General features: G+C 42.5%; 1 protein-coding gene across 1 annotated transcript in view; it reads left to right on the top strand.

Moving 5' to 3' along the window:
* Positions 1–851: 851 nt before the first annotated feature.
* Positions 852–23,075, top strand: part of LOC139449748 (hyaluronan mediated motility receptor-like) — a 34,391-nt gene continuing 12,167 nt past the window's right edge. The window contains exons 1-18 of the mRNA XM_071231272.1: positions 852–966; positions 3,572–3,667; positions 5,025–5,176; positions 6,774–6,848; positions 7,402–7,590; positions 8,811–9,015; positions 9,308–9,358; positions 9,929–10,005; positions 10,443–10,630; positions 10,841–10,927; positions 13,606–13,722; positions 15,056–15,126; positions 15,529–15,677; positions 16,833–17,566; positions 18,195–18,365; positions 19,796–19,966; positions 20,817–20,975; positions 21,815–21,985. Coding sequence (XP_071087373.1) covers positions 921–966; positions 3,572–3,667; positions 5,025–5,176; positions 6,774–6,848; positions 7,402–7,590; positions 8,811–9,015; positions 9,308–9,358; positions 9,929–10,005; positions 10,443–10,630; positions 10,841–10,927; positions 13,606–13,722; positions 15,056–15,126; positions 15,529–15,677; positions 16,833–17,566; positions 18,195–18,365; positions 19,796–19,966; positions 20,817–20,975; positions 21,815–21,985 — 2,909 coding nt within the window. The 5' untranslated portion in view covers positions 852–920. The remainder of the gene's footprint in view (positions 967–3,571; positions 3,668–5,024; positions 5,177–6,773; positions 6,849–7,401; positions 7,591–8,810; positions 9,016–9,307; positions 9,359–9,928; positions 10,006–10,442; positions 10,631–10,840; positions 10,928–13,605; positions 13,723–15,055; positions 15,127–15,528; positions 15,678–16,832; positions 17,567–18,194; positions 18,366–19,795; positions 19,967–20,816; positions 20,976–21,814; positions 21,986–23,075) is intronic.

Raw genomic sequence — 23,075 nt, 5'->3', positions numbered from 1 at the left:
GGAGGTTAACTATAAAATAATGTGTCAGTTTATCAAATACGATTTCTCTTATTGTGCAATGGGTGTTGCTTTAGCTGGTCAAAACAAATTAAGAACTTGCCAGAGTTAATTTTACTGAAATGTTCATCCACAAAAGACGAATGAATTTGGCCATGCTCTGTGGTACTGAATGATATATTCTCTGTATATATGTGTTTTAAACAGACTGTTTGAATTGGGTTCAATTGTTATGGTGTTGTTTAACGCCGCACTCGGCACCATTCCAGCTCTATCGCGGCGGCCTGTAAATGATCAAGACTGGATAAGGAAAATTAGTTATTGATAACATGAGCAACGTCCCCTAAATAGGTGACGTTTTAGTGAGGTGCCGTTTTAGCCTGCACCCCCTAAATAGTATCTAAAATGAAAACGGTTTGGCTGAAATGGGGTAATAAAATGCACCATACATTTTCATATATTTATAATAATAAAAGAGTTTTAAATATATACCTGATATCTGAGGTTATACTGTAGGTAATATTAATTGGGCCTAAACAAATGTATTTCAGTTTGAGTACAATGCAGTATTCCTGAACCACGAGTATTTATAGAATAGTTTTGACATTTGTGTTAAATGTGTTGTTTATTGTTTATATTAATCATGGATGCATGGTTACGTGGATACAATATCTACCAACATTTCATAACCAAGATAATATCTTGATGCAAATATTTGACAATATTTCACAGGCATCATATGCATTAAATAAAACAACTGAAGTTTGTTCGAAAGGAAGTAGTATCTCATAACCGGAAGTGATATTTGATTGGCAGGAGAGCACCTGTACTACTCGGCGGTTGCTTCAAAATATTTTTGTTGTGGTAGGACTAGTCTATGGGCTTCTTTGTTTGAAATCTGTTGCATTCCTGCAGGAATCGCTATGTCGTTTTCAAAAGCAAGTCTGAAACGATTCAACGAGGTCAGAGGTGTGTATGTTCCCCACCCAGGGCGATTCTCATTAAATGATGCATCAAGAAAAACAACACATTTTTTTTATAGCCGGTGGCACTTATACAAGTGATAGACCGCTTTAAACTTACCTTTTAACTTTATATTGTGTGCATGACATCTTGAGGAAAGAAATAGGGTTTTGTGTTATTTGTTCAATGTCTATTTGTTAGATCTTAATCTATTCCTAAGCTAAATCTTTAGCAAAAACCCTATTCAAAGGCCATGATTTACAGATATGGCATATGCCAAATTATATTATGTCACCCGTGTTAATTGTCTTTTCACATCAAAAGTTGAGATCTAGGGAATTACAGACCTAAACAGTCTTTCCATCATGAAAGGTCTACGTCCTGACTTATGAAAACCCTTACCATGCACATTATCTGCGACCTCAACTGCACAAAATACTAGGACAAGTCCAAATGTACTACCCAGGTACCTGACCCCCTATTATCCCACCCTCCCCGTTAGCCACTGCAGGTCTAAAGAGGTGGGAACAAAATGTCTCATTGGGAATTTTGACTGCAGGAATGGCCAAAATTATTTAAATATACATCTATCACACGATCAGATCATGCGTACACTAAAGTTGATTGAAGCTTAATCTTTTCTCAAACATATACAAGTCAAAAGGAATGCTTGCATCATCAGAAAGGAATGCAAACATTAGGGACCTGTAGTGTAACCACAGAGCTATAGTGAGTTTTTGTCATTAAACAATATATCATGTGACTAACCACATGCCCGGATAGTCCTGTGGGTTCCCAGGTCCTGCTCAGGACCCACCTGACCCGAGTATCCGTGTTGCTTGTCCCAGCCACAAATTACCCTCAAGTACACACCTACTCTTAATGCTTATTAGCATGCACAAAGATCATCTTCCCAAGGCAAGAGAGTTAACTGACTTTATAAGTCCAGTTTCAACCCTTGCCAAGCTAAGCTGGAATTCCTAGGCTCGATCGTAGCACCACCAGTGCCTATTACAAGTTATGTCCCTTCTAGCCTCTCCTATGGACCAATCAGATTCCACCTCTTGTATCACTTGCATTTGCTTCAAACAAAACGGCTGCACCCAGTCAAGGCAATCTGATCGATTTTCAAGATATATATATTGTGAAAAAATTACTCTTACCTTGCGAAGTGCATCAAATCACGTGAGCACCTTGGTTAAAAACATGAAAAGATTTAGAAAATATCTGTTGACAATGAGTTAGTGGTGCACATGCCTTGCAAATCCTCCAATCGACTAAAATCTGCTTGACAGTTTACGAACCGGATATCGATTTCGGAGTCCGATTTTGATTGGACTATGCATAGACTCGTTAGTCCAGCCAAAATGTAACTCCATAATACCAGCCTAGTTCGGTAAGGGTGGAAACTGGACTTTTATAGTTAGTTAACTCCCTTGCCTCGAGAAGATGACAATAGATTAGCTGTGCACCAGTTCAGTTATGCTCTGCTTTTAGTTTTACTATAAGGGTTATTGGTCGCTAATACATTGATACAAGTCATGCCTTCATTACATTCTACCAAGGGACACGGATGGCCCAGTCGTCTAAGGCGCCGCGATTTGCTGTGCAGAGTTGCGTCCCTTGGACACACCAGAAACCTATGATTGTGGGTTCGAATCCCGGTTCGCCCCAATTATGTTTCTAGGTTTGTCAGCACCATACCCGTGCTCGTGGGTTTCACCGAAGTGGTAAACATCTGAGACCTGCATCACTTTGGGCTTTCCTCCCACATTAAGCTGACACGCCACGATATAATTGGAATAATGTTAAAAGCGGCGTTAAACCCAACTCACTCACTCACTACTTTCTACCAAAGCCAACGGTTGGATACAGTCTGTTACTTAAACGTTTCCTTCATTGTAAGTACAGTATAGTGTTATCATATGGTATTGTATTAGCTGAGTTCACAAGACATCACCACAACTCCCGTCCGTTGATGATTTTACACCAGACTTCAGAATAGCTCCTTCAAAGTGCAAATTAAGGCATAACATGACAATTTTCACACCTTGATCTTAAAGCTTGTATGTTGGTATGATTATATAATTAGAGGACCAATGTCCCCATTTTATGCTAGAAAGACATTTTTTAATATAATTTTCCTGTCTGAAGCATCAAAAAAAGCTTATCCATCATTGATATACCAGCAATACTAAATGTGTAATCTAAAGCAGAAACTGTCACAGCTAAATGTTAATTTGCAACAAGATTCAAGTTACGTTTGACAACTACCCATGTTCAACAATAAATAGCTGGGTGAGGTAACCATGGCAACAATATTTTGAAGTATTGTAATATCCAGTGTTGCATTGTGTTGTAACACATTTTATACAGTTTTTAATCAATATCTTGTAAAATTATTACCCCTCTTTCCCAAACCATTTTCATGAAACAAGTCACTGTTTGTTTAGCTGTTATCAACATAGGTGGTGTACAATGGACATGATGGAGTAGATATATGTTTAGATTTGAAAGAAACTACTTAATTCATCAAAATGTGTCTGCCAAACATGGCAAAAGGATTCTACACTGTCATTAAGCATGCTAAGTGTTTGTATCAATCCCTCAGCCTGTGCCCCACCTGTTGGTGCTTATGACCCTAGAGAGCTGAAGTCTGCACATGGTGGCGCCTTCGTGAAGTCAGACAGGTTCAACAATGACAAAGGTAAGAAAAGAGCAATTTGCATGTTGATGTACCACATCACTTAATCATCCAGTATGTAAGTCCCCACCCAAGGGGCGGGCGGTTAGCCCGGTGGTTAAAGCGTTCGCTCGTCACGCCGAAGACCCAGGTTCGATTCCCGACATGGGTACGTTGTGTGCCAATTTCTGGTGTCCACCGTCGTGATATGAATGGAATATTGCTAAAAGCGGTGTAGAACCATACTCACTCATTCACTCCAGTATCACCCAGAATACAGGTCATATGGCTATTACCATGGTTACTGCCTCATTCATTAATGAACAGCGTAATAAGCGACTGGGGTCCAGGATTTGAATCTAAGGACTCTAAATCTTTAACTTTTAGCACTGAGTTAGGACTAGGACCCCTTTGATCTGGTGTAGAATAGATCTTCAGCAACCCATGATTGCCGTAAGAGGCGACTAACGGGATCGGGAGGTCAGGCTCGCTGACTTGGTTGATGCATGTCATTGATCCCAAGTGCGTGGATCGATGCTCATGATGTAATTCACTGGATTGTCTGGTCCAGGCTTGATTATTTAGTAGAATGGTGGTGCTCTACACCGAATACTAGATATAATATAGATATAACAGATATGATAATAATATATTATGACACACTGTCAAGTTAAAAGCATTTGACTTTTTGAGTCAATCAGTAGATATTGATTATCACTCTTGATTATTGGTGCAATTATTTTCAAGAAATCTCAATTATCAATTTAATTTTGAAATCCACACCCTCCGCGAAGCAGTACACTCCAGTTGTTCTATGGAATTCTCACTTGGGCAATTTACAAAATGTCTAAATATTTCAGGGTTTTTTACAAATTGACTGAAAAATATTTCCTTTTGTTTTATTATGACGATGAATTCCAAACTGTAAATGTTATGATTAAAAGAAAACAAAAGTCAATGAATATTTTTGTAATTGTTTTGGCTTCTCATCCCAGCATAATTAGCCTGTTGAGATGTTTTTCAGCCCTTTTTAACTCTTTCAGCATATTCAGTCAATATGTCATATAAATGGATAGATTATTCAGTCAATTAGTTAATGACATTTTAAACTTTGACTGATTTTACACATTTACTGTAGCATGTATATAGACTATATATAGAATAAAATACAAGCCTAGAGGAATTACATATGACCCTCATGAATATCGAAAATCACACCCCTTTGTATAAAATCTGTTCAGGGTTCATGGATAATCTATAATTGGTTATTCTTGGTTATTCTGTAAATTAATAGCTGAGCTACTACAAGACAAATAGAGTTTTGAGTAAGTAACATAGTGCCAAAGCTGACATTCAGTGTTTGATTCTTTGTTGTTAACAGAGTTTGGCCCCAGCCCTGCAGACTTCGACATCAGTACATGTAGCGTCATCAGTAGCGGTGGCGTCAGCATGTTGGCGGGGAACCAGCACGGCCCTGGGGTGTTCTCCAGCACCCCGAGGAAGAAATCCCTGTCCCACGCTTCCAGCACAGAAGTAGGTCATCAAATTACCTGTCGGGCAGAACTTTGTGAAGCTGATGTGTTAATGCTAACATCACAATCTTAATACCTGAAACATTTCACTGTCTTTGGACCTGGGATGGAACAGGTCCCCACACCACGTTGCTGGGTATGTTTCAAGCTGTGTGTTTCTTATGGCTTGGGTTGATGCTCATGCTCTCAGTCACTGGTTGGACTGACCCAGATGAATTGTTTGTTGTTTTATAGCTGGGCTATCGCTGATGCATTCACAATACTTTGGGTTTTTCTTGTTTCTTGTCTAATTTCTTTTGGCATTATTTTTCAACACATTTTAGGCTTAACATGTTACAGTAGAACACAGATATAACGAACATGGATAGAGCGAACATGGATAGAGCGAACAAATGGATACAAGGAACTGTTACAAAATTCCTGATTTGTCTCCGCTATATTGTCCTATAAAATGTGGGTATATAACAAACTCTCTACAGCCAACTAACGTATATAGCGACCTGACATTTGATCCCTGACAAGCCCATCCACCACTAATTAGTGACGTGTATAGCGAACTGACATCTGATCCCTGACAAGCCCATCTACCACTAATTAGTGACGTGTATAGCGAACTGAGAATTCCGACTCAGTGTCAAGTGTCACGGACATTTGGCTATACGCAATCGGGCGAATCAACACAATCAAGATGATTCAAACTTGTTGAACTTCCTTTATGCTTATCTTACCTGTAACTGAACTAATCTTGTCTGCAGTGTAAGACAAACATTAATTCACGAGATTATGTCAAAGCGTCACTTCACTAGCACATGCTATCATGGCGGGCAATGCTGCAATTATGTGCATTGTGTTTGTTTTATCCAAGATGGCTGACGTTTCCGAGCGAAAATGTATGTAACAAACAATATATATAACAAACTGATTTGTCCAGTCCTTTGTAGTTCATTATATCCATGTTCTACTGTATTACATTTGTTAAAATTTTGTTAGCCACAAGTCCACAGCCTAATTCTAAGTTTCTGCTTGCTGAACTGGGTACAAACCTATTTATCCTACCTCCATGTCAGAATGATGAGATCTGATTGGTCCACGTGATCTTGATAAAATAGTGTGTAGGGTAATAAATTTCTCAGCAGGGGAATAAATCTGTTATACCCTGCCATGAGCAATAGAAGCTGCACGTGCATATCTGAGAGGCTGAATAAGTCCCTTATGCCCCACTTCAAAGGAAAAAGCAGCATGCGTTTTTCAAGTCAATGGAAGTCACGTGACATAGTACAAATTAACCTCAGCTTAATTGAACAGCCGGGTTTTTTTCAATTTTGAATGTGTGTTAATTCTTTTACAATGTCACATTAAAACATGTCGGTAAGATAATTTTGATGTAGCAGGATCACTCAGGGTACATGCGGTTTTATGTGTCCCTGGATGCAACCAGGTGCAAGTTAATCACTTTCCTTAAGTTGAAGCTTGTCAGAATTGCTTCAGTTTTTGCTTCACCGTATGTGACACTGTATGTCACTCTGATGTCACACTATGCCACACTATGCCATTGATGTCACACTGATGTTACACTGTGTGTCACACTATGCTTCCAGTCACTGAAGGAGAGGAAGGGGAGATCACTGGAGGAGGCTATAATGCAGAGTAAACTCAAGGAACTCGAGCGCGAGGTAAGGATAATGTTTCATGAGACAGGGCTCGGAAGTACTTGTGCTGCCATGCCCGCTGCACACCTAAAACAGGAAATGGCATACCTTATTCGATGAAATAAGCACCCAGGGCGCTCTCAAAATTAGAAATAGAGGGCTCTTATTAGAATATAATTTTGGTGAGATTAAAAACGAGGTTGAAAGATTGTAAATTTTGTGGTTTATGCTGACAGCCTGAAATGAAATATAAGAAGAATCTGTGAGTTATTTGCGATATAACTGGAATACTGTTAAAAGTGGCGTTAAACCCAACTCACTCACTCACTCGGGTCAAATGACTTCTTGGCGCCTGCATGACACACTTTGAAATCTGTTTGTTTAATAATGTGTATTACATAAATGTACTTTCATACAAATAAACTGGAAAGACACGTATAAATTGAACATATGAATTCTTTGCACAAAAATTAAAACGGGTATGATTAATCTCAATAAGAAGAAAGGAAGGAGTTCTTTAGCTCCTGTTGAAAAGTCAGGACGGAGACACTGAAGTAACCATGGTAACTGTTGTCAGATCAAGAAGCTTCTACAGGACAAGACAGATCTCAACAAGCAGGTCGGCGCCAAGGAGGAAGACATGAAGAGGATGGAGGGACGCCTGCAGCATGCACAGTCCGACCGCACCGCCCTCATTGCCAAGGTGGCCACGCTCGAGAAGGACATCAAGGATGTCAACAAGAGCAACTCCATACTGAAGAATAAGGTACGTTTCACATAGCAACTCCGCACTGAAGAGTAAGGTACGATTGACATAGCAACTCCGCACTGAAGAATAAGGTACGTTTCACATAGCAACTCCGCACTGAAGAATAAGGCACATGTTTCACATAGCAACTCCACACTGAAGAATAAGGTACATTTCTTACTACACTGGTGTGACCTTGTCCTGGTGTACTGTGGCCTTGTCCTTGTGTACTGTGGCCTTGTCCTGGTGTAGTGTGGCCTTGTCCTGGTGTAGTGTAGCCTTGTCCTGGTGTACTGTGGCCTTGTCCTGGTGTAGTGTGACCTTGTCCTGGTGTAGTGTGACCTTGTCCTGGTGTAGTGTGGCCTTGTCCTGGTGTAATGTGACCTTGTCCTGGTGTAGTGTGACCTTGTCCTGGTGCTCTGTAGCCTTGTCCTGGTGTACTGTGGCCTTGTCCTGGTGTACTGTGACCTTGTCCTGGTGTAGTGTGGCCTTAACTTGGCGTAGTGTGACCTTGTCCTGGTGTAGTGTGGCTTTGTCCTGGTGTAGTGTGACCTTGTCCTGGTGTAGTGTGACCTTGTCCTGGTGTAATGTGGCCTTGTCCTGGTGTAGTGTGGCCTTGTCCTGGTGTAGTGTAGCCTTGTCCTGGTGTACTGTGGCCTTGTCCTGGTGTACTGTGACCTTGTCCTGGTGCACTGTGACCTTGTCCTGGTGTAGTGTGACCTTGTCCTGGTGTAGTGTGACCTTGTCCTGGTGTAGTGTGACCTTGTCCTGGCATAATGTGACCTTGTCCTGGTGTAGTGTGGCCTTGTCCTGGTGTACTGTGGCCTTGTCCTGGTGTAGTGTGACCTTGTCCTGGTGTAGTGTGACCTTGTCCTGGTGTAGTGTGACCTTGTCCTGGTGTAGTGTGACCTTCTGGTGTAGTGTGGCCTTGTCCTGGTGTAGTGTGACCTTGTCCTGGTGTAGTGTGACCTTGTCCTGGTGTAGTGTGACCTTGTCCTGGTGTAGTGTGGCCTTGTCCTGGTGTAGTGTGACCTTGTCCTGGTGTAGTGTGACCTTGTCATGGTGTAGTGTGACCTTGTCATGGTGTAATGTGGCCTTCTCCTGGTGTAGTGTGGCCTTGTCATGGTGTACTGTGGCCTTGTCCTGGTGTAGTGTGACCTTGTCCTGGTGTAGTGTGACCTTTTCCTGTGTTTTATTTCAACAAGACATGGTAACCAGTATGAAGTTTACTCCTGTAGGTGACGGTGACTGAGGGAGCTGTCAAGAAGAAAGATGACAAATTACAGGCAGAACTGACAGATGCCAGGAATAAGTTGGAGAAGAAAGACAAGGAGATCAGTGGTCTGAAACACGACATGGAGGAGGCTGTCTCCCTTCTGCTACGTGACCTTCGCGAGGTCACCTGCTTGGCAGACAAACTTAACAACAAGGTGTCCGAACTAGGTGGGTGGTATGACCATTTATCCTTCAAGTTTGCAAATTAGAAACGGCACTTTTCAGTATTTTTATTGATGCTAGTGAACGAGAGTCTACAAGCAGTGAACAACATGGATGTCTTGGCAAATCGGCTTTTCCTATAATAAGTTATAGAATTCTTTTTGCAACACTAAGCTAATGAATAAATGTATCACTAATCATATTGTACCGTAAGATTTCAACAATTTGGGTGTGTTTGTTTCTTTATGAGGAAACCTTTAATGTGTCAATGACAAACAGATTTTACCTTTCCTCTCAGAACGAAGCTTTGAGGATGAAAAAGATCAAGATTCCACAGAAAATGCAAAAGGTTGGTGAAAGATTTTGTGTCCTGCACCACCATTATGACTCTAGTCACAACGTGTCTTATGACCCTTGAAGATCCAGGGTAGAATAGGTCTCAGCAACCCATGCTTGCCGTAAGAGGTGACTAACAGGATCGGTGGTCAGGCTTGCTGACTTGATTGATGCATGTCATTTTATCACAATTGCGTGGATCGATGCTCATTATGTCAATCACTAGCTTGTCTGGTCCAGTCTCGATTATTTACAGACCACCATCATATAGCTGGAATACTGGTGAGTGCGGCATTAAACAACAAACATACAAACATACCAACTTAATGTGTCTTATATGTTCAAACGGTACTTTGTCCTCATAACAATATAAAGGGATTTTTCCCTCAAGATTTGTACAACAATGAATTTATGGAGAGGAAAGTGGAAAGGGTATGGGGTGGACATAAGCCTAATTTCAACCAAGGACACCTTTGTTCCAGAAACAGATAAATGAAGTATGGTTATCTGTTATACAAAACTGAAATTAGTCTGGCATGAAGGAGATGTGATCATTCAATGTCAGGATGTGTGTATGCTTCAGAGCAAAGATCGGTGGCAGCAGGGAAGGGTGACCTTGACCTTCTAGGGAAGGTCAACAAGGCAAGAGATGATACTCAGGTAACACCAAAAGCTGAAACCTTGTGCATCCTCGAAATAGTTAGGTCTTGCTACAATACATGAAAACTCACTATTTGGCATTTTGGAAACACTTCATTAAACCTATGCTGGTTGTAAGAGGTGATATTCATGCTGAGTAGGTTACTGCGTGTCATCGTACCCTGGCGGCGTGGATCGCTGTTCACAATATCAATCACTGGACTGTCTGGGCCATACTGGTTTATTTGCAGCTGCTGTCATATAGTTGGAATATAGCTGAGGGCGGCGTTAAACAACAAACAAACAAACCTATTCCGGAACCCCCTCGGGATAATTCAGTCCCATAATATCCCATTTTGAAGTAAACCTCGAGTGCATGTTACTTTATTTATTGTCTTCAATAACAAACAAATAATGTTGGTGAAGTACTGAAGATTCTATGGTGATGTTTCCTAAAGAAAATCAAGCTGTCGCTGCACGAGATCCGTGGGACGGCGGAGCGGAAGGTGCGTGAGATGAAGATGCGGATGCGGGAGAAGTACGAGGGTGCGGTGGAGAAGCTGGAGCAGCTGGCGGAGGACCTGCAGCGCAAGGACGACAACCTGGAGAGCTCCAAGATCTGTAGTGAGGCCCTGCAGACGTACAGGTATCAAGTGAACACGTTCTTGTTCACCCTATTGACTCACTCAAACCAAGACCATTTCTGTACTTAGCATAACACAGATGTAACACAGAACAAAGCCAGTCTCCACATGATAAAATCCTCAAATGCTTTGTTTGTTGTGTGTATGTGAAGGGTTCACATTCACTTGATTCAGCTGTGATGTTTAGTCCCTGGATTGTGTCGTGTTCACAGAGATGCTCTGAAGGCCCAGAACAAAGGCCTGCAACTGGCAGTGACTCGTCTCCGCATGGAACAGTGGGAGTGTGAAGACACCATCAGGTACTGAATACTGTATCACATGGACTGAATACTGTATCACATGGACTGAATACTGCATCACATGGACTGAATACTGCATCACATGGACTGAATACTGTATCACATGGACTGAATACTATATCACATGTACTGAATACTATATTACATGTACTGAATACTATATCACATGAACTGAATACTATATTACATGTACTGAATACTGTATCACATGTACTGAATACTATATCACATGTACTGAATACTATACCACATGAACTGAATGCTTTATCACATGTGCTACAACTGTATTCTATCACACGACTACACTGTACTATAACTGTTCTCTATGACCCGACCATACTATACTGCAACTGTTCCCTATATCATGTATATCACATGTACTGAATACTGAATACTATATCACATGTACTGAATACTTTATCACATGTACTGAATACTGAATACTATATCACATGTACTGAATACTTTATCACATGTACTGAATACTGTATCACATGGACTGAATACTGTATCATATGTACTGAATGCTGTATCACATGGACTGAATACTGTATCACATGTACTGAATACTATATCACATGAACTGAATACTGTATCACATGGACTGAATACTATATCACATGTACTGAATACTGTATCACATGTACTGAATACTATATCACATGTACTGTATACTGTATCACATGGACTGAATACTGTATCACATGTACTGAATACTGTATGACATGTACTGAATACTGTATCACATGGACTGAATACTGTATCACATGTACTGAATGCTGTATCACATGTACTGAATACTGTATCACATGGACTGAATACTATATCACATGTACTGTATACTGTATCACATGGACTGAATACTGTATCACATGGACTGAATACTGTATCACATGGACTGAATACTGTATCACATGGACTGAATACTATATCACATGGACTGAATACTGTATCACATGTGCTGAATACTATATCACATGTACTGTATACTGTATCACATGGACTGAATACTATATTACATGAACTGAATACTGTATCACATGTACTGAATACTATATCACATGGACTGAATACTGTATCACATGTGCTGAATACTATATCACATGTACTGTATACTGTATCACATGTGCTGAATACTATATCACATGGACTGAATACTGTATCACATGTGCTGAATACTATATCACATGTACTGTATACTGTATCACATGGACTGAATACTGTATCACATGGACTGAATACTGTATCACATGGACTGAATACTATATCACATGGACTGAATACTGTATCACATGTGCTGAATACTATATCACATGTACTGTATACTGTATCACATGGACTGAATACTATATTACATGAACTGAATACTGTATCACATGGACTGAATACTATATCAGATGGACTGAATACTGTATCACATGTACTGAATACAGTATCACATGTACTGAAAGCTGTATCACATGTGCTACAACTGTATTCTATCACTCGACTACACTGTACTATAACTGTTCTCTATGACCCGACCATACTATACTGCAACTGTACCCTATATCATGTATATCACATGTACTGAATACTATATCACATGTACTGAATACTATATCACATGTACTGAATACTGAATACTGTATCACATAAACTGAATGCTGTATCACATGTACTGAATACTGAATACTTTATCACATGGACTGAATACTGTATCACATGTACTGAATGCTGTATCACATGTACTGAATACTGTATCACATAAACTGAATGCTGTATCACATGTACTGAATACTGAATACTATATCACATGTACTGAATACTGTGTCACATGTACTGAATACTGTATCACAGTACACAGTCACAGTACAGTATTCAGTACATGTGATACAGTATTCAGTACATGTGATACAGTATCACATGTACTGAATACTATATCACATGTACTGAATACTGTATCACATGTACTAAATACTATATCACATGTACTGAATACTGTATTCTATCACTGGACTACACTGTACTATAACTGTTCTCTATACTATACTACAACTGTACCCTATATCATGTATATCACAAGCACTGCTGATACATTTATGATACTTCAGAGGACTTTCCGTAAGCTTAGAAAGGAAATCAAATATAAATAACATATTTCACAAGTTCATGTCCTTTGAAATTAACACAATAATTTAAATAACTTTAGAGCAATGGGGACATGAATATCCCATTATCAATCATGTCCCTTTTGAACTTAATAAACTTGAGATGTCTTGGAGTAAAAGACTCAATTTTTAATCTTATCCTATCTCACACTATGCATTCCTTTTTATTAATCTAACTTGGTGTGGTGTCTGAAGTGTTGTTGAAGTAGTGTAAAATTGAAAAAAATAAACATATTCTCTGTCCGCGTATGTGTCAGAACACCAGGCGATAGATTTGAGAGTGAGGAGTGCTGGATATGTCAGATGATGAGATCGCTGGGATCGTGTCGCACGGGATTGCAGTGGTGCGTGACCCGTGATCACAGTGGTGACATGGTGATGTATGGGATGTGTTTGGGTGAGTGGTGTTTTTTGAAGCTGGAAACTTTGAAACCAGTTTCGAAGAATAAGAAGAAATGCATAGTGTGAGATAGGATAAGTATATAAATATACAATTTATTAGAATATTTACAATTTACCAAATTGTAGGTCTCTCAAGGGTGAGATTTTTGCACTGAGCGATGAGAAAGAGATTTATGAACAACAGTCGTTCGAGTCGAATGCAGAGCTGGCAACACACATGGAGAAGATAGAGCAGCTCGAGGAGTAAGTTCAAACATGGAGTTAAATGGGATTAGATCCCAAAATCTTTCTGACTTTTCACTGTATGAACACTGTGTAAGAATGCTTTACTTGGTTAGTACCTATGATTGTGGGTTTGATTCCTGGTTTGCACTGACTGTTTCTAGGCTTGTCAGCACCATACCCATGCTTTTGGATTTCACCAAAGTGGTCATTTTCTGAGACCTGCATCGCTTTGGGCTTTCCTCCCACATTAAACTAGCATGCCATGTTATAACTGGAATAATGTTAAAAGCGGTGTTAAACCCAACTCACTCGCTCTTTTTCTCAATCTGACCTTCGAAAACGTTTGTCACTCTGCATGGCAAAATGGATACCACATTAATCAAATAATATGTCAGACAGACACAATCTCTCAAGGTCAAGTCGGGAGAGGTAGGTGTCGGTAGAGAATCTCTAAAGGTCTTGTCAGGAGAGGTAGGTGTTGGTAGAGAATCTCTCAAGGTCAAGTCCAGGAGAGGTAGGTGTTGGTAGAGAACTCTCAAGGTCAGGTCAGGAGAGGAAGTTGTCGGTAGAGAACTCTCAAGGTCAGGTCAGGAGAGGTAGGTGTTGGTAGAGAATCTCTCAAAGTCAAGTCAGGAGAGGTAGGTGTTGGTAGAGAACTCTCAAGGTCAGGTCAGGAGAGGAAGGTGTCGGTAGAGAATCTCTAAAGGTCAGGTCAGGAGAAGTAGGTGTTGGTAGAGAATCTCTAAAGGTCAGGTCAGGAGAGGTACGTGTCGGTAGAGAATCTCTAAAGGTCTTGTCAGGAGAGGTAGGTGTTGGTAGAGAATCTCTGAAGGTCAGGTCAGGAGAGGTAGGTGTCGGTAGAGAATCTCTAAAGGTCTTGTCAGGAGAGGTAGGTGTTGGTAGAGAATCTCTTAAGGTCAAGTCAGGAGAGGAAGGTGTTGGTAGAGAATCTCTCAAGGTCAGGTCAGGAGAGGTACGTGTCGGTAGAGAATCTCACAAGGTCAAGTCAGTAGAGGTAGGTGTTGGTAGAGAATCTCGCAAGGTCAAGTCAGTAGAGGTAGGTGTTGGTAGAGAATCTCGCAAGGTCAAGTCAGTAGAGGTAGGTGTTGGTAGAGAATCTCGCAAGGTCTTGTCAGGAGAGGTAGGTGTTGGTAGAGAATCTCGCAAGGTCAAGTCAGTAGAGGTAGGTGTTGGTAGAGAATCTCGCAAGGTCAAGTCAGGAGAGGTAGGTGTCAGAACAACTGTAATCTATGTGGGTTGGTTTTTTTCAGTTCTCTACATTCTGAAGATGTCCATCACGTTCCTTGTTGTCCACTGTGGTTTTCAAACTTTGAAGGTCTTTGTTTTACAGAAGAGAGGAGATGATGAACGTAAACATCCGAAGTCTGACTGAGAAGTATCACACGTTGGAGCAGACGTTGGGTGAGTGAGGCTTGCAGGACATCAACAAGTGTCCTTATCATTTTTTAATATTTTTTGGGTTTGTTATACGGACTCTAGGACGGTGGCCTGACGGTGGTGGAGATAGAGCAGCTCGACCACAACACATTTTGTAATGGCCATCAATGATAAATCACCTGCCGCATCATACCAAAAGACGTTAAAAGATGGTACTTGTTGTTACCCTGTCTGCTGCTCGGCATTAAAGGGCTAAAACAAGGACTTGTCGGCTCAGAGTCAGTGTACTGTGTCTGAGTGGGGTATTCATGTTAAACTGCAGCATGGTATCACACACATTGTAAGCCACCAGTTTGCCAGGTCTAGGTCTTGTATGGCTGTGTGTGGCTGTGGTACTGCCAACTACAACTTGTTTTTTTCCAAAAGCGGAGGAGCAGAGCCACGGCAAGGCTGAGTATGAGAAAGCTGCTGCCGAGCTTCAGGTGACCAAAGCGAGTCTACAGGAGGTGAGAGTGGAGTGTGAGACAAGTCAGAAGACCAACAAGGATCTCATACAGTCACTGAACAAGGCCAAGGTGGGGCTCAGATGGGGACAACTTCCAGAAATAACTTTAATCAGGGCAGCTTCCAAACTCAACAACTTCACACCTTGTCTGGAAACTGGATTCGGTTTGGTGAAACTGCAGGATTTGATGATAGCCTTGTCTTACTTAAATGCACACTTCAGGAAGCCCATTATCAGTTTGTATTTCTACTGATAATTTACTGAATCTTGAAGTCTACTGAAGTCCAGTATCTATTTCCAATACACCTAAACAGACACCAACAGATACATTTGCCTGATATAATCTGCTGTACATATTTGTGATGTTCGAATTGTTGATGTCATTCAGCAACCAAACAATCAATTGTGACATCTGTGGTCAATTACTTGAGATCATTTTAAGATATTAAATGAAATGTGGCTGCAATAACATTGAATAGAACAATTAAAACCACAGTAGTGTTATTTCCGTGACTGTTACTGGAGTATTATTTCTCAATAGATGAGTGTACAATTTTTATAAGAAAGAAATCACATTATTACTTTTTGCTATTTGCGTTCATGATCAATCATTAATCTCTCATTAACTGTTTGTTTTTGTTGTTGTTGTTCAACGCAATATTCCGCTGTATGACAGCAGTCTGTAAATAATCGAGTCTGGACTAGACAATAGTGATTGACATCATGAGCATCGATCCATGCAGTTGGGATCGATGACATGCATCAACCAAGTCAGCGAGTCTGACCATCCGATCCTGTTAGTCACCACTTACGGCAGCATGGGTTGCTGAAGACTTTAACCCCGGATCTTCAAAGGTCTCTTATTATCTGGGGGCATGGCATGATATAAGTGACATATTGTTCCAGCAGCTTTACTCACTCATTGGTTGCTTTTTTGAACCAGTGATGCCCATGTGAAGATCTGGATGAGAATTGGTCTTCAGGAACCCATTTTTGTGGTAAGAGGCAACTAAGGGGATCTGGTGGTCAGGCTTGGTTGCTGCATGTCATCATATCCCAATTGCATAGATTGATGCTCATGTCAAATACAGGATTGTCTGGTCCAGGCTTGATTATTTACAGACTGCGGTAATATCGTTGGAATATTGCTGAGTGTGGCGTACTAACCAATGACGATACCTGAGATTTTGACCAATTCCCAACACTAGTGCATGCTTGTTTCCAGGGTAACACAGAGAATGTGACTGCTGAATTAGACAAATGCAAATCCTCACTACAGGAGATTCAGGAGCTGGTTGATTCTCAAGCAAGAGATGTGAAGTCCAAAAATGCTCTGCTTCACGAAACACAGGACAAAATTGACAGCCTTACACAACAGGTTGCTTTAAAATCATCTCACATAGAAACACTTCAGAGTCGGTTATCTGAGACGGAGAGATCCGAGTCATCTGTGAGTTCACAGCTGTCGGAGGTCACAGGATCACACAAGAAAACCGTTGAGCTCTATCTGGAACGAATTGAGAAACTGGAGGAGGAGAAGGCTGAACTGTTGGAGGCGAAGCACAGCCTCTTGAGTGAGGTGGACAAACTGAAAGCGGAGAAGCAGGATCTTGATGTTGACCTTGAGATAAAGGAACAGCTGCTGGAACACTTAAAGATGCAGCATGAACGTGATCTTGTGCGAGAAGGTGAGAAGCTGAGTGAGCTTGAGGAGAAGTACCGTGAGTCTGAGAGTGACCTCTGTGGGAAGGTTGAGCGGCTGGAGCAACAGCTGCAGATCATGGCGGTGAAGAGTGAGGCTGAGGTGACAGCACGGGAGCGGACGCTGACACAGCTGGAGGAGACACTGGAGCAGGTGAAGGCCGAGAAGGTGGAGACGGTGGCACAGCTGACGGAGTACAAGCGGAACCTCAACATGGTCACCGAGGAGCTCAACGCGGCGATGGAGGATGTAGCAAAGTATGTGTTGTAGGCATTGTATGTGTTGTAGGCATCGGTTGTTGATCTGTGGCCCTGGGTCAGCTGTTCCCTAAGTGCCCGGAGGGCCAGTTGTTTCTCAAGTGTCCCTAGGCCAGCTGTTATTGAAGTGTTCGGACTTCCAGCTGTTATTGAAATGTCCGTAGGGGTGGCTGTTATTGAAATGTCTGGAGGGCCAGCTGTTATTGAAGTGTTCGGACTTCCAGCTGTTTTTGAAATGTCCGTAGGACCAGCTGTTATTGAAATGTCTGTAGGGCCAGCTGTTATTGAAATGTCTGTAGGGCCGGCTGTTATTGAAATATCTGTAGGGCCGGCTGTTATTGAAATGTCTGTAGGGCCGGCTGTTATTGAAATGTCTGTAGGGCCGGCTGTTATTGAAATGTCTGTAGGTCCGGCTGTTATTGAAATGTCTGTAGGGCCGGCTGTTATTGAAATGTCTGCTATTGATGTGTTCAGCTGAATGGGGCATTAAACAATCAACAAACAAATCTCACATTGCAGTCATGTGAGTTTGGGTTGTGTGTGACCGTGCCATCTGTGGACCTATGTGTCTCCACACACTGTGAGTCTGTCGCTGCTCCTGCTTCAAGGGTTGAGGTGACCATTTCAGGTTGGCTGCGGAGAAGGAGAGTGAGAGACAGCAGTATGAGGAGAAGCTGGTCGTCTTGGGTCAGGAAGGAGAAAGAGAGAGGGGACAGTGGGACAGTGTGAGACAGGACCTCGTCCAGAAGCTAGAGGACATGCAGCAGCAGGCCAATGAGCTGCAGGAGCTGGTCAACAGGTATGTTGTCAGATTAGCTGGTCAACAGGTATGTTGTCAGATTAGCTGCAGGAGCTGGTCAACAGGTATGTTGTCAGATTAGCTGCAGGAGCTGGTCCATAGGTATGTTGTCAGATTAGCGGCAGGAGCTGGTCAACAGGTATGTTGTCAGATTAGCTGCAGGAGCTGGTCAACAGGTATGTTGTCAGATTAGCTGCAGGAGTTGGTCAACAGGTATGTTGTCAGATTAGCTGCAGGAGCTGGTCAATAGGTATGTTGTCAGATTAGCTGCAGGAGCTGGTCAACAGGTATGTTGTCAGATTAGCTGCAGGAGCTGGTCAACAGGTATGTTGTCAGATTAGCTGCAGGAGCTGGTCAACAGGTATGTTGTCAGATTAGCTGCAGGAGCTGGTCAACAGGTATGTTGTCATATTAGCTGCAGGAGCTGGTCAACAGGTATGTTGTCAGATTAGCTGCAGGGGCTGGTCAACAGGTATGTTGTCAGATTAGCTGCAGGAGCTGGTCAACAGGTATGTTGTCAGATTAGCTGCAGGAGCTGGTCAACAGGTATGTTGTCAGATTAGCTGCAGGGGCTGGTCAACAGGTATGTTGTCAGATTAGCTGCAGGAGCTGGTCAACAGGTATGTTGTCAGATTAGCTGCAGGAGCTGGTCAACAGGTATGTTGTCAGATTAGCTGCAGGAGCTGGTCAACAGGTATGTTGTCAGATAAGCTGCAGGAGCTGGTCAACAGGTATGTTGTCAGATTAGCTGCAGGAGCTGGTCAACAGGTATGTTGTCATATTAGCTGCAGGAGCTGGTCAACAGGTATGTTGTCAGATTAGCTGCAGGAGATGGTCAATAGTATGTTGTCAGATTACCCGCAGGAGCTGGTCAATAGGTATGTTGTCAGATTAGCTGCAGGAGCTGGTCAATAGGTATGTTGTCAGATTACCCGCAGGAGCTGGTCAATAGGTATGTTGTCAGATAAGCTGCAGGAGTTGGTCAATAGGTATGTTTTTAGTAGGATGAGCTGCAGTAACGAGTCAATGTTGTCAGAGGAGCAAGGTTGGATTCTGGTACTAATTACCACTTCTTTCCACCCTTGAAGATCAAGGGTAGAATAGGCCTTCGGCAACCCATGTAGCCATAAAAGGCGACTATGCTTGTCGTAAGAGGCGGCTAACGAGATCGGATGGTCAGACTTGGTGACTTGTTTGATGCATGTCATCGCATCCAAACTGTGTCCATTCATGCTGATGATGTCAATCACTGGATTGTCTGGTCCAGACTCAACAAATTTACAGACCGCTGGAATATTGCTGAGTTCGGCGTTACAAAACAAACCAATTTTTTCAATCCGCCACCAAAATTGTTGTGAAATCCCTATATTGTCACACTATGATTGAGCAATTGGTGCTGAGATTAATACAAGTGTCTCCTTGTCCTTCAGGATAGAGACGGAGAAGGAGATGGCAGAGGATGCTCTGAAGGAGAAACTACGAGATGCCAGGAATTCACTGACCCAGGCTCAGTCCACGCTGCAGTCCAGTCGGGCGGAACTGACCACGGAGCTCCAGGACACCAGGAACACTCTACTGAAGACAGAGAAGGCACTTGGCAGGTCGGTACTCGACACCTGGGCAGATGTGTGGCTGCAGGCTGCACACAATACCCTGACACCTGACTCGGTCACCTGTAGACTCCAATATCCAAACACCTGACTCGGTCACCTGTAGACACCAATATCCCGACACCTTACTCGGTCACCTGTAGACTCCAATATCCCGACACCAGACTCGGTCACCTGTAGACCCCAATATCCCAAAACCTGACTTGGTCACCTGTAGACCCCAATATTCCGACACCTGACTCGGTCACCTGTAGACTCCAATATCCCGACACCTGACTTGGTCACCTGTAGACTCCAATATCCCGACACCTGACTCGGTCACCTGTAGACCCCAATATCCCGACACCTTACTCGTTCACCTGTAGACCCCAATATGCCGACACCTGACTCGGTCACCTGTAGACCCCAATATTCCGACACCTGACTTGGTCACCTGTAGACCCCAAGTCATCCAACAACACCACTTTCATTGATTTGTTTTTGTGGTCTTCAACACACTGCACTCGCACCATTTTGTGGGCGGTGGTGTAGCCCACTGATTAAAGTGTTCGCTTGTCTTGCCGAAAACCTGGGTTCAATTAGCGACATGGGTACAGTGTGTGAATCCCAATTTTAGTGTCCCCAGTTCTTTTATTGCTGGAATATTGCTGAAAACGGAGTAATACCATGTTCACTCACTCACTCACTCACTCACTCTTATTAGTTACATTACTGTATTTTTTATAAAGAAAGTGTCCATGATATACAAGCAAATATTGTAGGTAAGCCTGTTGCTACATTTGTCATTGAACTCTCGTCCATGAAAGTATGAGGACTGTATTGGTGCGTGTGTTGTCCACAGCCTGAGGGCCGACATGATGGAGAAACAGGGGGAGCTGCAAGGCCACCTGGTGGAGGCTGAAAGGGAGGTAACCCAGTTGAGGGAGGTGAAGAACAGTCAGCAGCAGAGCCTCAAGAAGCTGGAGGCTGAGAAGGAGGCTCTTAGGGAGGAGAGAGACAGGTACATACAGGCCATTTGAAACATGACTGAGATTTTAGTGATTTTCAACATCACTTTTATTATATTGGTCAATATATGATTACACAAAGGTACATACAGGCCATTAGCAGGGAGGAGAGACAGGTACATACAACCCCACATGATGATACAACCCCACATGATACAGACCCGTGAAGATCCGGGTTAGAATAAGTCTTCAGCAACCCATGCTTGCCGTAAAAGTCTTCTTTGTTTGTGGGGATTGGGTGGTCAGGCTCGCTGACTTGGTTAATGCATGTCATCGTAACCCAATTGCGTGGATCAATGCTCATGATACTCTACCACTTATGATGATACAACCCCACATAATGGTATAACCCACATGATGATACAACCCCACATGATGATACAACCCCACATAATGGTATAACCCACATGATGATACAACCCCACATGATGATACAACCCCACATGATGGTACAACCCCACATGACGATACAACCCCACATGATGGTACAACCCCACATGATGGTATAACCCACATGATGATACAACCCCACATAATGGTATAACCCACATGATGATACAACCCCACATGATGGTACAACCCCACATGATGGTACAACCTCACATAATGATACAACCCCACATGACGATACAACCACTTATGATGGTACAACCTCACATGATACAACCCCACATGATACAATCCCACATGACGAGACAACCACTTATGAGATGGTACAACCTCACATGATACAACCCCACATGATGATACAACCCCACTTTGTGAAGTAGCCTGAACCCTCTGTAGCGTCTCTGCGTTATCGATGGTTTGATGTGTAAGGTGTGGTGTCCAGGTTGTCGTCGGAGAAGCTGTTCGACACCGCTTGCACCAGTGAGAGGTTTGCTGCCCTGGAGGAGAAGACGAGCAACGAACGCAAACTGTTTGAGGAGTTCAAGTCTGACCTGGCATCTCAGCTGGCAGAAGCTCAGGCTGAAAACACTGCACTTTCAAAGACGTTTGACATGTAAGTCTTCACATGAAAACTTTTGTTTGTCAAAGTTGCTAAAACTGTTAATCGTAGACATTGTTCAAGGCAGTATTTCATGTCAGATCAACTGAAAGTCAAGTAAGCTTTTGTCATCGCCTGTTTGTCTGGCCTGTGTCCTAAATATCTCCTCAGAAACCACTAGACCAGTGAAACTGAAACATGCTTTTGTTTTAGTATTTGAACTCGTGTGGAAGCCAGTTTAGGATACATAAAAACTTTCCAAGTGGAATATTACCTGGAACAATATGGTATAAATTAGTCTGTGACTGCTTCTTATTCCTAATAGGCCTGAATATTATCTGTGAATATGATCTGGGTTATGTTCTTGTGCAGGTACAAGACGACCACCGCGTCAGACCTGTAGATATGATGTGGGTTATGTTCTTGTGCAGGTACAAGACGACTACCGAGTCAGACCTGTAGATATGATGTGGGTTATGTTCTTGTGCAGGTACAAGACGACCACCAAGTCAGACCTGTAGATATGATGTGGGTTATGTTCTTGTGCAGGTACAAGACGACCACCGAGTCAGACCTGTAGATATGATGTGGGTTATGTTCTTGTGCAGGTACAAGACGACCACCGAGTCAGACCTGTAGATATGATCTGGGTTATGTTCTTGTGCAGGTATAGAAGACGACCACCAAGTCAGACCTGTAGATATGATGTGGGTTATGTTCTTGTGCAGGTACAGGACGACCACCGAGTCAGACCTGTAGATATGATGTGGGTTATGTTCTTGTGCAGGTACAAGACGACCACGGAGGCCGACCTGTAGATATGATATGGGTTATGTTCTTGTGCAGGTACAGGACGACCACCGAGTCAGACCTGTAGATATGATGTGGGTTATGTTCTTGTGCAGGTACAAGACGACCACCGAGTCAGACCTGTAGATATGATGTGGGTTATGTTCTTGTGCAGGTACAAGACGACCACCAAGTCAGACCTGTAGATATGATGTGGGTTATGTTCTTGTGCAGGTACAAGACGACCACCGAGTCAGACCTGTAGATATGATGTGGGTTATGTACTTGTGCAGGTACAAGACGACCACCAAGTCTG

The sequence above is a fragment of the Haliotis cracherodii genome, unplaced genomic scaffold (assembly GCF_022045235.1).
Source record: "Haliotis cracherodii isolate W230 unplaced genomic scaffold, xgHalCrac1.p SCAF_8, whole genome shotgun sequence".
Classification (NCBI taxonomy): Eukaryota; Metazoa; Mollusca; class Gastropoda; order Lepetellida; family Haliotidae; genus Haliotis; species Haliotis cracherodii.
Note: the sequence above shows the minus strand (reverse complement) of the source record. Positions and strands in the feature narration are given on the sequence as shown.